Source organism: Rhinolophus sinicus, chromosome 5 (genome assembly GCF_057876585.1).
Source record: "Rhinolophus sinicus isolate RSI-liver-muscle chromosome 5, RSI-T2T, whole genome shotgun sequence".
In the NCBI taxonomy this organism is placed as follows: Eukaryota; Metazoa; Chordata; class Mammalia; order Chiroptera; family Rhinolophidae; genus Rhinolophus; species Rhinolophus sinicus.
Window position 1 is genome coordinate 86,463,973 of NC_142505.1, and position 14,215 is coordinate 86,478,187.

Consider the following 14,215-nt stretch of genomic DNA (forward strand, 5'->3'; position numbering starts at 1 on the left):
CATTCTTTGCTACTTATGATAAGTAGATCAAGCACCAGAAGTGCCACTGTTACAGTAGTTCAGGAAAGGTCTTCTGTTTAGTCAAACATTTTTATTCCACCACTACCAGAAATGAAATTTACTTCAGATTCCCTCCAACTAGATAACCTCACTGTCCTCCATATTTTGAAATACAGATCATTATTGTCTTGGCACCTCAGAGTGAGTCCCATAAGGAAAGTTGTTCTGTAGCCCAGCCGCAAAGTCTATACTCCAGCTACAGTTAGAGAAAGGATGGTTCAATCCCACAAGTATTTATTCAGTATTTCCTTTGTGCCCAGTGTTAGACACTGAGCTCTGGGGACATAGCTGGAAGAAGACAGCAACAGGAAGCATTGTCTGCTTTCTTTTTTTTTTTTTTCTTTTTTTTCTTCTTTTTTTGTCCCTCTCTGGGAATTTGCAAATTGGGACACTTACTCCACCTGTTCATTCATTCAGTAAGCCCAGCCATGCACCAAGCTGTCCACTGGGGATAAAATGATGAATCACTGTCCCTACCTTCACAGAGCCAGCAGTCCTGGTGGAAGGAACAGACACATAAATTGGCAATTATGACAAGGAACCCGAAGAGAGAATTTGATCCACTGTGGAAGGCTGGGGAAGGCAGAGACCACTGTAGGAAATCTCATGGTCTTCCTAACCTCAGCGTGTCCAAATGAAACTAAGGATCTTTCCTCTCAAAGCTGCTTTTTCCCTAGTGTTTTCTATCTCAGTAAATTGTACAATGTATTCACGTAGTCATTCATGCATGTATGCATTCTAGAAATATTTATTGGGTGACTAGTAAAGCGGAGCCACTGTATTAGGTGCTGGGGACACAGAAATGAGCAAAACAGACACAGGCCCTGCACACATGAAGTTTATGGTCTGACGGGCTACACTGGCATTGAAGAAATAATGACCTCAAAATGTATAATGGCAAATTGTAATAAGGACAGAAAAAGTTAAGAAAAGGTATGACGCAGTAAATGAATTTAGATTTGGATGCATCTAAATTACTCAGGGGCATGGATCAGAAGGCCAGAGAGATGGGTGGATAAATATTCAGGTTTAGATAACGAACAGGCATGGACATGGAAAGGTGTCCCTGGTCAGTGAAAAATCAATGTGTCCAGTATGGCTACGCCTGTATGAAGTACAATAGACAAAATGAACAGGGTACAAAGGAGCCTTCTGGACACCGGGAATATTTGATAACTCCTTTTTTGTTTTCACTTAAAACTTATTGGGGTGACAATTGTTAGTAAAGTTACATAGGTTTCAGGTGTACAATTCTGTAATACATCATCTATAGATCACATTGTGTGTTTACCACCCAGAATCAGTTCTCCTTCCATCACATATTTGACCCTCTTTACCCTCATCTACCACCCTTTTCCCCCCTTACCCTCTGTGAACCACTAAACTATTGTCTGTGTCTATGAATTCGATAACTTTTTATCTGGTTGGGATTTTCGTGGATATAGTCAACATAAAAATTCGTCATCTAAAATTTATGTTCTTTACATCTAAAATTTATGTTATTATATGCATGTGTGTATGTTTTTGGAAGAGACTTTAAAAATTAGTGTGGTTATATGTACGTGTATATATGTTTTATCTTCATAGAAAAGAATCTGGAAAAAAAAGTATTAACCAAGCTGTTAATAGTGGTTTTACCTATTCTGTAATAGAAATTTTTCTTTGTTTTGCTTATCTGTATTTTCAAGTGTTTCTACAAATCTACATACAACCTTTTATAAAATAAGAAAAATTTGAACAAAAAGCGACTTTACATTTGATACATTAAATATTGAACAGGTTCTGAAAAGTCTTCAAAATCAGAATGAAATTCAGTCTCCCTTTTACTAAGTTTGTCAAACTATGGCTTTCATCTTGATTTCTCCTTCAGATTAACTTAAATGAAAAGCCCAGATTCTGCTGGTAATTGAAACCTAGAAACATTTCTAAGTTTTCCTATTGGATTCCATTTATCCTCCAAATTATTTCTACTTCTCCTGTGGTCTTGATGACCCAAATCCTGCCCTGTATGGAGAAAGATCATCTAGCAGGAAAATTGTGTAAATAAATCATGAAAGAACTACATTTCTTGTACATTACTCCTTCTGGGACTCCAAGCGGACGTCCACAGAGCTTTCACCACCTGAAAACTGAGAGTAAACACTGACCATGAGACTTCTCTCTTTCAGGATGATATCATCACTGTGATCAGCCGAGTGGATGAGAACTGGGCGGAAGGAAAGTTAGGAGACAAAGTGGGCATCTTCCCAATCTTGTTTGTCGAGGTACGTGAGTATCAAGTCTACATCTGATTCAAGCTTACTCAGAAATACACATGTGCTACAGTGATTTCTGAGAGGAATTCCCATTTGATCTGAGGCTTATTTCAGAACTAACTAAAGTCTCTAAAGATGCCAGATGATAATACCCAGTCTTGGCAAGAGGGTGGTGAAATGGGCCTTTTCATTCTGCTGGTAGAAATGTAAATTGGTACAGTCTCTCATATCCAAACTCATATCAAGAACGTTAAAAATGTACATCTCCTCCGAGTCAGCAATTCCACATCTGAGACTTTATTGTAAGGAAATATTTTAAAAAGTATGCAAAGATATATGTATAAAATGGGCAAGAATGCTCACCATTGCATTGTGTATAATGGTTAAAAAAAAAAAAGAATCTAACTACCCAACAATAAGGATTTAGTTTTTTAAAATAATGGTGATAGAAAATATACCCCTTAAAAATAATGTTAGAGAAGAATATTCAGTGTCATGGACTATTTGGTATTATGGGGAAATGTTTGTGATCTATTGTTAACTAAAATAAAGTTTTATGGGCATAGAGTTTAAGATTTAGAAGATGAAAAAGTCCTAGAGATCTGTTTCACAACAACGTGAATGTACTTCATACTACTAAACTGTATACTTACACATGGTTAATGTGATAAATTTTACGTTGTATGTTTCTTACCACAACAAAAAGAAACAAACTCAAGTATATGACACTAGATTAATAAATATATGTGTGTGTATATAAAGGATAAAGGACTAAAAGGAAATGTACCTAAATATTAACAGTGGTGATCATCAGATGGTGAGATACTAGATGATTTTCTTTTTTTTCTGCTGGCTTGTATTTTGTAAATCTTCTGAAATGAGCACATATTACTTGTTTGTTTGTTTTTTAAAGAAAGAAAGAGCACATACTAGGCTATTTCTCCAATATAATCATCTAACCTGAAGTTCCTAACCTCTCTAGCCTTCAACCTCACCGTAGCTTGAAGCAGATCATTACAAATTTAAAAGAAAGTTTTCATTGATTAACTGTATGTATTGGGTGCTTACGAGGCATAAGGCATTAGACGTCAGCAGTGGGAATCTATGAAAGAAGTAAAAGGCATGCTCCCCATCCTCTAGGAGAGTGGGGTGAAAGCAGAACAGAGGCATGATAGGAGAAACGGAACCAATCTTTCATTCATAAGCCAAAGTGGGTTCTTAAGTGAATGGTATGCCCAGATCACTGTCCAGCTTTCAAGGTTCTCTACACATCCTCTACTCAATCAGTGTTGAGGGGATGAAAAAATGGAAGGAAGGGAGGGATGGAGGAAGGGCCCAGAGAGGCTGGTCTTCTATGTCTAATAAATTCTCATTCCCAGTGCTTTTTCTCTTGCTGAGGCCCCTTCCAGGTATACCCAGCCAATTCTACCTGTTCAAATTTCACTCATTTTACAAGGCTCTGCTAGAAACCCACTTTCTCCGTATAATTTCAGCAACCAGCTGAACACTGAGCTGTCTCTAATTTCTCTAAACACCTGTGTGTATATTGCTTGTACTTCATAGGCTAGCCTAACACAGAACAGGTACTCTATTAAAAATTGGCTTAACAAGTGAATGAATGAAAAAATATTTGAGAGGTTGTCAGACTAACCCGGAAAAATTTTAGAAAACAAACCACTCAGTGTGACCCCATTCTAAACGTATATTCAATCCTTCAACTAATTTTTCACTGAGCGCCTGCTATGTCAGTTCCTATGCTAAGTTCTAAAGAGACAAGACAGACAGGGGTCCCTATTTTCAGATTATAAAGTCAGACATTAATCAAGTCATTATAACTGTGATGAATGATGCAAAGTGTAAAGTAGCGGGAACTTTGCAGGGAGGGAGGCAACTTATCTGACTCAGCAAATGCCTCTTAAACCAAGATCTGACCGCTGATTAGAAGTTATGTAGGTTAAGCACAGAGGGAAGAATGTTTTAGGGAATGGAGATAGTATGTGCAAAAGTCCTGCAGAATTTTGATGCATCCAATGGTCCAAAAGAATACTAGAGCTGGAGCTTAGAGAGGAAGAGATTGACCAAACAAATGAAGCCAGGGAAATAAATGGGAGACGGATCACAGAGAGCCTTGTAAACCATCCTGTATTCAAGAAGATGAGCTAGGTTATGATATGGTAATAAACAGCCCCAAATCTCAGTGACTTCACAAAGAAAAAGTTGTTTCTTACCCACATTGTATGTTCAACACAGAATGGTGAAAAACTCTGTTCACATAAATCACCTGGGAACCCAGACTAATCGGCGGGGCCACCTTGTAGTGGCACCATCTGAAACACGTGGACTTCCTAGTTTTTACAGCAGGGAAAGAGTTGTCTATGAGCAAGTGCCTCTGCTCAGAATGACACGTGTCACTCCCACTCACAGCCCACTGGCCTGAACCAGTGACGTAGCCCCATCTGTGTTCACGTCAGCTGAGAAGGCTAGGGGAGTATGTGGAGCATTTGGTGAGTACTGTCTCTGCCATGTCGTAGACGCTTGGACTCGATCCAGAAGTCAGCAGAAGCCATTGAAAGCTTTTAAGTGAGGCAGTGATTCCATCAGATGTGGGCTTCTTACAGGCTGCTCTGGCTGTAGTGGGAAAAATAATTTGAAGAGGAGGGAGAAAAAAGCAGAAAGAACAGTGAGGAGAGGGCTACAGCGTGGCTTGGTTAGAAGGCGACTGTGGCTTGGGCCAGTAGACAGGAAACAAGTGGGAAGATTCAAGGACCTTTTAGGAAGTAGATCGACCGGACTTGGAGGCTGATAGAAGTAGGGAGCAGGGGAGCGGAAGGGGTCAAGGATCATGCCCCGTTTTCTGATTTGTGTGCCTCAGTTACTGGGGGAGCCATTTGCTGGGTCAACCAACATGTGCTGAAGAGGAATGATTATGTTGATTGGGAGACAGTGTTTAAGTGTCGAAGGACAGACACCAGCGACAACTAATATCTAGTTGGACACATAGGAGGGGCTTAACTTTTTGCAGATTAGAGCTTGCTTGGTCCCCTGCGTTATTTGAAGAAGCTTCTTCAAAGCTGTAGGGGAGGGAAAACAGCACCACTCCTTTTATCACCCATTTCTGATACTTTTCCCCAAAACTTCTACCTTTCATGATTCTTCATTTGGAAACTCTCCCCACCGCTTCATCTCTAAAATTGGTAATTACAAGACCCCTCAAGTTATCGTCAAACTAGCCATTGCTTCATTTGTTCTCCTGATTGCTGGGAGGGGAGGAAGATAATCAAGTGATTGCTCTAGTCTGGCAACCCGGTTTTCAAAAATTGCTTGACATCTAAAGTGAACTTTCTAAAGCCGTACTTAAATTGTGACTTCAGTCATTTCATTAAGACTAGCACTTGCTGAGAACTCTTTAAATAAGTTTTGCATTACCACTGCCATGCGAAGCAATTGGAAGGAAGGAAAGCTTTCTTATGCCAGTGATGTTTTGTTGGTTGGTTGGTTGGTTGGTTGGTTGGTTGGTTGGTTGGTTGGTTGGTTGGTTGGTTGGTTTGGCCTAAACAGGACTTTTCTTGGATTGAAAAAAAGAGGTGGCCAAACCAACACTGAGCTTACACCCATTCTTGTCAGGACTCCTCCAACAGGGCTTGCCTGGGTTATCTGACTCTTGCACGGCCCAGTGAACTTCAAGGATATTGTTTCAAATCAGTGGGTGCACATTTCAGAGATGGGCAGTCCTTCCCCAGCTGAGCTGTGAATCACGCTGGCAGAGGACAGGGCAGACCAAGAGTCCCACGGGGCCCTTTGTCGGTGTTGCTCACCTGGGGACAGAATAATTAGGTGGAAGCACAAAAAAATGAAGCTCATAGTAGCTGTGAATGACTCTAAGGAACGTGACTCATTCAACTCAAAGAGTGTATATTGTCCTCTTCCTGGGTGAATGAAGGAGGGATAGGCGCCCTGGGGACTGTAAGACCTTGTCCCTCCTGCAGACTGCTGTCAGAGATTGCCTGAGCAGTTTCACTGACTTCCTCATGGCCCCCCTCCTCCCCGTCCTGCACTTCTGAATGACAGCCAGAATGAGCTTCTTATGTATTTTTTAGTCCCATACAGTAGAACTTCCTCTATCTGGTGTCCAGTTCTACAGGTGTGCATACATGCATTCAGTATGACCACACCACCATCGAGATATGGAATAGTTCCCACGCTCCCCAAAATACAAGGGAATCCTGCCCCTTTGTCGTCATCTCCTTCCCCAACTCCCAAGCCCTGGCCACCACCAATCTGTTTAATGCTCCTACAGTTTTCCTCTTCCAGAACGTCACAGAAGTGGAAGCGTACAGAAAGTAGCCTTTTTAATGTAGCTTCTTCCACTTAGCAGAATGCATCTGAGGTTCATCTATGGTGTTGCATGCAGCAGCAGTTCATCCCTTTTTGCTGTCGTGTCCCTATTCCATTGTCTGGATACGCCACAAGTTGTTTACCCATCTACTCGTTGCAAGACATTGATATTATTTCCCCGTTGTTGGCAGTTATGAATCAGCTGCTATAAACATTCGCACATCATTTTTTGAGTGAGCATAAGTTTTCATTTCTTTGGGGTAATTACCCTAGGAGTGGAATTGCTGGGTCAGATGCTAAGTGTGTGCTTACCTTTGTAAGAAACTGCCAAACCGTAGCACGAGCTTTTAAAAGCATAAATCAGATCTTGTCACTCCTCCACCTACATCCTGCCAAAGGCTTCTTATTACACTTAAAATAAACTTGAAGCCTTTTCAAACAGGCCCTTTGTGATCCGCCCCTGTCTGTGTCTGTGGTCTCCTCTTTACTGCCTGCTCCTCACTTGCTCCACTCCAGCCTTTTCTCTGTTTCTTTCTTGTCTTACTCTCACCCGGGCTGAGCTTGCCCCACTTCAGGACCTTTCCGCCAGCTTATAATCCCTCTGCCTGGCACGGTCCTACTCCCATCTTCACCTGGCTGGTTCCTGCTTGTCATCTGTGTCTCAGCTTAAATGTCACCTTCTCAGCAGGTCTTCTTTGACCCCCCCCCCCCAATCTAAAGTAGCCATTCCCCCAGTCACTCTGTCACAGCAGAGTGCTTACTACTATGGGATATTTTTTCATTTGGTTGTTTCATACTGGCTTTGCCATTTATAAGTCACCCCTTCTGGGCCTCAGCTTTCATATCTTTAAAGTGGACAATAATAATCCCCCTGCCCCGACTTAATGATTATTTTCCCCCACAATATTACAAATTTCTTGAGGCAGAAACTACATCTGCTTTAAAATTTTCTGTCTTGGCTATTTTAATCACATTGTCATAGAAAAGTTCTTAACTGGGCACACTCTCTTTTACCTCTGTGGTTGCATCTCTACATTAGAATAAGACATGTGGTTCTAGAGCGTAACTGGTGAGAATCATAATGATGGAAATTTGAGTAAAATTCCTGGAAAGTTTCATTCACACAAACCCCTTTTTGGTCAACAGATTTCAGGTTTCTGAAGGGAATGGACTCTCAGGGGCCCTTGGAGGGCAGGGTATTCAAAATATAATGCAGTCAGTGGCTGTGCTAGAACTAGTTGGTACTAGATTGGAAGAGCTGGTTGCTGTATTTTCAGGAATTTTGCTAGCCAGCTGTTAAACCATTGGTGGATATTGACACCACAGAAATTAGTAGACTCTACAAAGCAGGGTTTTGTTTGTTTGTTCTTCTGGTTTACCAGCACACCACTAAAGTCTAGAACAGGAGAGAATGGTGATGAGATAGAGGTATTTAAAGGAAGTAGTAAAAGATGGTCAAAGCATAAAGATTCAGGGTCCTGGATGGATTTACATTCTGGCTCAAACATGTATCAAATGAACTGCAGCAAGTTCATCCACGCATTGTTCCACACTCACTCAGCATCGACTCCACGATACAGCAGAGAAGCTAATGGTCCACTGGGGGAAACTCAGTGATTCCAGTATGGGGTGCAAATTGCTAGGATGGGAAAGCACGGGGTCAGCATGCTGCGGGGGCACAGAGAAGGACAAGCAGCCAGCCTGGTGGGGGGTGGAGGGGTGGCTGAAGGAGTGGGGAGGACCCACTAGGTGGAAAGGGCTGGGACGTGGCTAGCAGAAACTGCTAAGGATGAGTGCTCCTGACCAGGGAAGAGTATGACGGCTCATTTTTGACCCCTTTGGTCCTTAGGAACAGAGTGAAAGAGTAGTACCCACTTTGCAAGAGAGTTGTGAGATTTATTGATATAGCAAAGTAACTGGGACATACTCATAAAAGATGGAAGCTGACCAAGGCATGAGGACTGAGGTGGTGGCATCTTAACTGGCTTCAGACTAGCCTGGGTAAAACTTAGCTGCTCATATTAGATCAGGAAGACTAACTTCTCATCGGACCTTTTGTCTCTTCAGCCAAATCTCACTGCAAGACACCTGCTAGAGAAGAACAAAGGCCGTCAGCCATCTCGCACAAAAACCCTGTCTCTGGTGTCCTCATCCTCCAGAGGCAAAGCGACCAACACGTCCACCCTCCGAAGGGGCCCCGGGTCCAGGAGGAAGGGGCCTGGGCAGTTCTCCATCACGACAGCCTTGAACACTCTCAACAGGATGGTCCATTCTCCCTTGGGCAGCCCCATGGTGGAGATCGGCACCCCAGTGCTGATCAGCTCCAGCAACTCCTCTGTGATCACCCAGCACGTGGAGAAAGCAGATGTTCCTCCCAGCTCTGCAGGACAGGTAGGGAAAAATCCCTGGGATAAGGGCATCTTGGAGTTGGATGAGTGATCCACACCATGTCATGAGCGATATTGGATGTTTAGTACCTGCTAAGTACCCACAATGCATAATAACTAAAGCCGTATGTATTGTGTCAGAGCTGTTTATACACGATCTCATTTCAACCTTGAAACAGCCTGTGAATTAGGTATTGTTGTTCCCACTTTACAGATGAGAAAACTGGGGCTTAGAGGAGTTTAACAACTTGCCAAATTCTCACAGATACTCGGCTTTCCCACGCTAAGAGCCTTGATGTTGTTCTTGTCCCCTCAAGAACTTCCCTTCAAGGAGATAATGGCACCGGTTTTCCAGAGAGGGCTCTGGAATAACAATTGGAGATTCACTGTTCCATCTAATGGCAATGTATCAGGCATCAGGTGGAAAGGAAGAAAAAAAGAAATTATGGGCTATTGGGTGTGTTCAGGACTGGCAACATAATTTGCAAGGCCCAGTGAAAAATGAAAATGCAGGTCCTTTGCTCAAAAATGAGCAAGAATTTCAAGATGACAACAGCAGAGCATTAAACCAAGCAAAGAACCCTTCTAAGCACAAAGCCCTGTGTGACTACACATGTCACACATCCATGTAGGGGGTTTTCATATGGAGCATAAGATTCTGTATGTAAAGTGCTTAGCACAATGCCCAGCACGTACAAAGCACCCACGAAATATTTGTTCCTAATACTGTTATGATTAAACCTGGTCAAGTGAGTTGCCAACTCAAGGGACATAAGCCAAGGGGCGGTTGTGGAACTCCAGAAGCAGAAGTACTTGTAAGAGCATGTGGCTATTTAGGCTGAAGGGTACTTTAAAAGATGAAGGACTGAAGGTATGAGGCAAAGTAATTAAGAAGAACTGCATGTTGGGTATTCTGCTGAAAACACTCTTAGAAAACACGCAGGTGGCAACTTGAAAGGACAAACCTCAACTCGCCCTGATGTATTTTTTTTAAGCTGTAAATCTTGTTTTTAAACATGAATCTCTACCTTGGGATTAAATGGCTTAATTGGACTCTAATCCCTTTTTAACAAGACAAGGAGGAAGAGAAAGTCAAGGGCTCCTCAAAGACCTGTGTGCTGGTCTAAAAGGAAAACAGTCAGTCACCTCCTGTAACACTTCATATCTTATACCACTCTTTCGGTCTCTAAGAGGCTGGCTTTTCATGTAGTTCTGCCCACCACGTGTACTAGACACACACACACACACACACACACACACACACACACACACAAATGTACTTTCCACTCTATATACACTCCCCTTGCATTAAAAAAACAAACAAACAAACAAAACTGTAAAACTCCTTTTCTATACACACATTCCAAATACTTTTTTACAAGTACATACACACTTCATGCCCAAAGTTCTCCCTCTACCACACACACACACACACACACACACACACACACACGTTTCGGTGATCTACTCAACATTCCTAAGCAGAGTGTATATTAGGCCACCTCTCTGCTTTTTGTCCTTGTACCCAGAGAGTGCCTGCATTACTCTGGGCAATGAACACATGTTTATGGAAAAAATACATGCCGTTGCTCCGGGAATTTATTTTTGATGACTTCTCCTGTCACGATCATATCCATCCCCCAAAGCCCTGTATGCGTACCTTTTCTTTAAGGAGCCTCTTGCCTCTCTCCCTGCAGTACCAATGTGTCCCCTGTGTTCACAGCTCATGGTTTATACTCTTGTTCTTTGTACTATAAATACCGTGTATGTATCATATCACCTTGCTCACTAGATTGAAAACTTCTTAAGGGCAAGGATGGTGTCTTATTCATTTCTGTGGCTGTTGACTTTCCAAAACCCCTGAAAAATCTAATAGCATGTTATTTTGCCTGAAGAATCAAAAACAAAGACAACAGCTTCTGACTTCCTTAAAGAATTACCAGTCCCTTTCCCCTCTTCTGATTATCCGGAAAACAAAAGAGATGAGACAGAGAAGAAAAGGCAGGGCACAGAAGTCAGTGTAAGAAAAGTGATGCCCTCCCTACCTCCCTCCCCTCCTCCAGCCCATCCCAGGATAATAAAGACAAGTCCCAGAATCTTTCCTGGGCTCCTGGGAAAATGAGCTGTCATGCATGCACCTTGGGGAAGTCTGAGCTCTATAAAGCCAGCTCTCCTTGCAATCCTATATTTGAAATATTCTGAATAAAGTGATTTCCTTATTCACTTTATTCAAGTTCAAGGAGTTTTAACTACAAGTCCAGATTCTCTCTCATTATGCCTCTTTGTTTCCATCTTTCATTGGAGTCTCCCAACCCAACTTTACGGTACTCAGGAGTACCACGAGAGATGGTTTTTACTGAGTATTAAGATAATTTTTTTTTCCTTTGAATACACTCAGTCTAATTTATAGTGAAGATTCTTAGCTAATCCTCCTTCTAAGGTAATTTACAGAAATAAAGTTATCCTCTACTTATATTGTTATGTTGATGTCTCCCAATAAAAATTTCTTTTATCTTTACAATTTTCACGCAACAAATCCCTACTCATAAATGATGTTATCAGAGCACTCTCGAACTGACTGAAGTGGTTCCAAAGAGCTGTGGGTAGAAAACTGGGAAGGTTCCATTAAATGGACACCTGTCCCCTCAAAAAGTCCTGTTCCACGTCATCATTATCTGCCCCAAAGTGCCTTCTACAGAGCCTAATAGGTGCTTGAGATATTTTTGTTAAATTTTGTACCCCCTGAGTGGAGACAGCCCCTTAAACTGTTCTCGTGAATTATCAGACAATGCTTTGGCAGGAGTTCACTGACAGGACATCTGAAACTAAGAAAGGACACAGGGTAGGACGAGAGGGCTTCTGCCAGCCCTGCTCTGCCAGCTCCCCCTGGGTAAAGAACTGCCCTGAGCCACCTACAGAAGCAGTGTTGTGTACAGGAGAAACCACCCCAGCCTTCGGCCCACACATCTCTTCCCCATCCTAATGGTGACACTTGGAAAGAGTCAGTAAGCACTCAGCTTCAGTTTCCATCAAAAAATAGGAACAATCCCTCCCTCACAAGGTTGTTGGGAAAATCAAAAGAAGTAAAGTGGAGGCAAAGTGCTTGACTACCACTTTTATTATTGTTGTTATTATTGAAAATTTTAGCAGTCACAATCATAACAGTCGGTTGCTAGGTTTCTCTTCCGTCACTTTCATGTATATTGTTTCGAGCCTTTTATAATGGAAAAATTTCCAACCTATACAAAAATTGAAGGAAGAGTATTAATGAACTCTCATGTACACATCACTCAGTCTCAATTATCTACTGAGGGGCCACTCTTATTTCAGTGATATCCCCACTCATGAACCTGCTCACCCGTTGGGATATTTTAAGGCAGAGCGCACACATCACATCATTTCATCCATACACATTTCAGTAAGGATCTCTTTAAAGATTTCACTATTTTCTTCCTAGAGTTTAACATAACCAGGATTCCATTATCACGCATTTAAAAAACGGACAATAATTTCTGAAAATCATTAAATATTCAGCCAGTGTCCAAATGTCCATATTTGCCTTAGAATAGTTTTGTTTGTTTGTTTGTTTGTTTGTTTTTAATATACAGTTGATTTGTTTAAGTGGCATCCAAATGAGGTAACACCCTGCATTGGGCTGTGTCTCTGAGATTTATTTTATTCTCAGGTTCCCTCCACCTCTTGTCCCTTGCCACGTACATGCTAAAGAAGCCAAGGCATTTGTCTCATTGAATCTTCCGCATTCTGGATATTGGCGGTTTCATCTTTGCAGTGTTGTTTAACACATTCCTTTCTCCCCTGTGCTTTCTGGAAACTGATAGACCGAGAGGCTTAATCAGCCTCAGGCTTGGGATGTTTTGGCAAGAATTTCTCATAGGTGGTGCTAAGTACTTCTTTTTTTGGTTTTTGTTTTGTTTAAGTGTACAATTCAGTGGCTTTTAGTCTATTCACAGAATTGTGTACATCCATCATCACACTCAATTTTAAGCATTTTCATTATTCCCATAAGAAACCTCTCAGCCATCACCTCCCCAAGCTTCCGCCTGCTTCCCTTTACCCGCCACCCACTCTGGCTCTAGGCGACACTCATGTGTTTTCTGTCTCTATTAATTTACCTATTCTGTGCATTTCATAGAAATGGAATCACATGACATTTGGTCCTTTGTGGTGGTGTTCTTTCAATTAGCATAATGTCGCAAGTTTCTTCCTATGTTGTAGCATGGACCAGTAGTGCATTCCTTTTTAAGGTTGAATAACGTTCTATTGTATGAATATCATCCGTTGATGGACGTCTGGGTTTTTTCACCTTTTGGCTATTATAAATAATGCTGCTACAAACATTTGTGCATAAGATGTTTTGTGCACGTGTATTTTTCTATGGGTATATACCTAGAATGACTAGATCATATGGTAACTCTACGTTTCACTGTTTGAGGAACTGCCATCTCTTTTTCAAAGTGATTGATTGCACCATTTTACATTCCTATCAACAGTGTGGGAGGGTTCCAGTTTCTCCACGTCATCGCCAACACATGTTGTATTATCTGTATTGTTTACTACAGGCATCCTAGTGGGTAGGAAGTGGTAGCCATTGTGGTTTTGATTTTCATTGCTTTGATGGCTAATGATTTTAAGGAGCTATTCATGTGTTTATTGCACATGTCTTCTTTGGAGAACTGTCTATTTATAGCCTTTGCCCATTTCTTAATTGGGTTATTTATCTTCTTATTGTTAGTGTTCTTTCCATATTCTAGATGCAAGTCCCTTATCAGATACATGACTTGCAAAAATTTTCTCTCATTCTGTGGATTGCCTTTTGGTGGTGTCCTTTGAAGCACAAAACTTTTTAATTATGACAATGTCCAATTTATCTACTCTTTCCTTTGTTGCTTGTGCTTTTGGTGTCATATCTCTAGAAACTACTGCCTAATCCAAATTCACAATAATTTACCTCTATATTTTCTTCTAAGAGCTTTATAGTTCTAACACTTACATTTAGGTGTATGATGCATTTGGAGTTAATTTTTGTATGTGTCATGAGATAGGGCTCCAAATTCATTCTTTTATATATAAAAGGATGCCTCTCATTTTGTGTTAAAATTGTGTCAGATTCAGGTGTTGTGAGCCTTCTCCATTCATTATAATGTTCCCATCAGCATT

At 41.4% G+C, this 14,215-nt stretch overlaps 1 protein-coding gene and 1 long non-coding RNA gene across 3 annotated transcripts in view; one reads left to right on the plus strand and one right to left on the minus strand.

Moving 5' to 3' along the window:
- SH3RF2 (SH3 domain containing ring finger 2) overlaps positions 1-14,215 on the plus strand; it is a 113,034-nt gene that overhangs the window by 47,486 nt on the left and 51,333 nt on the right. The window contains exons 4-5 of the mRNA XM_019739097.3: positions 2,229-2,324; positions 8,718-9,041. Coding sequence (XP_019594656.2) covers positions 2,229-2,324; positions 8,718-9,041 — 420 coding nt within the window. The remainder of the gene's footprint in view (positions 1-2,228; positions 2,325-8,717; positions 9,042-14,215) is intronic.
- The window catches only part of LOC141567287 (uncharacterized), a 49,681-nt gene continuing 47,174 nt past the window's right edge, over positions 11,709-14,215 (minus strand). The window contains exon 3 of one of the 2 annotated variants that reach the window (XR_016021357.1): positions 11,709-12,276. This is a non-coding gene — a long non-coding RNA (uncharacterized LOC141567287). The remainder of the gene's footprint in view (positions 12,277-14,215) is intronic. The other variant, XR_012489813.2, reaches the window with a different exon arrangement.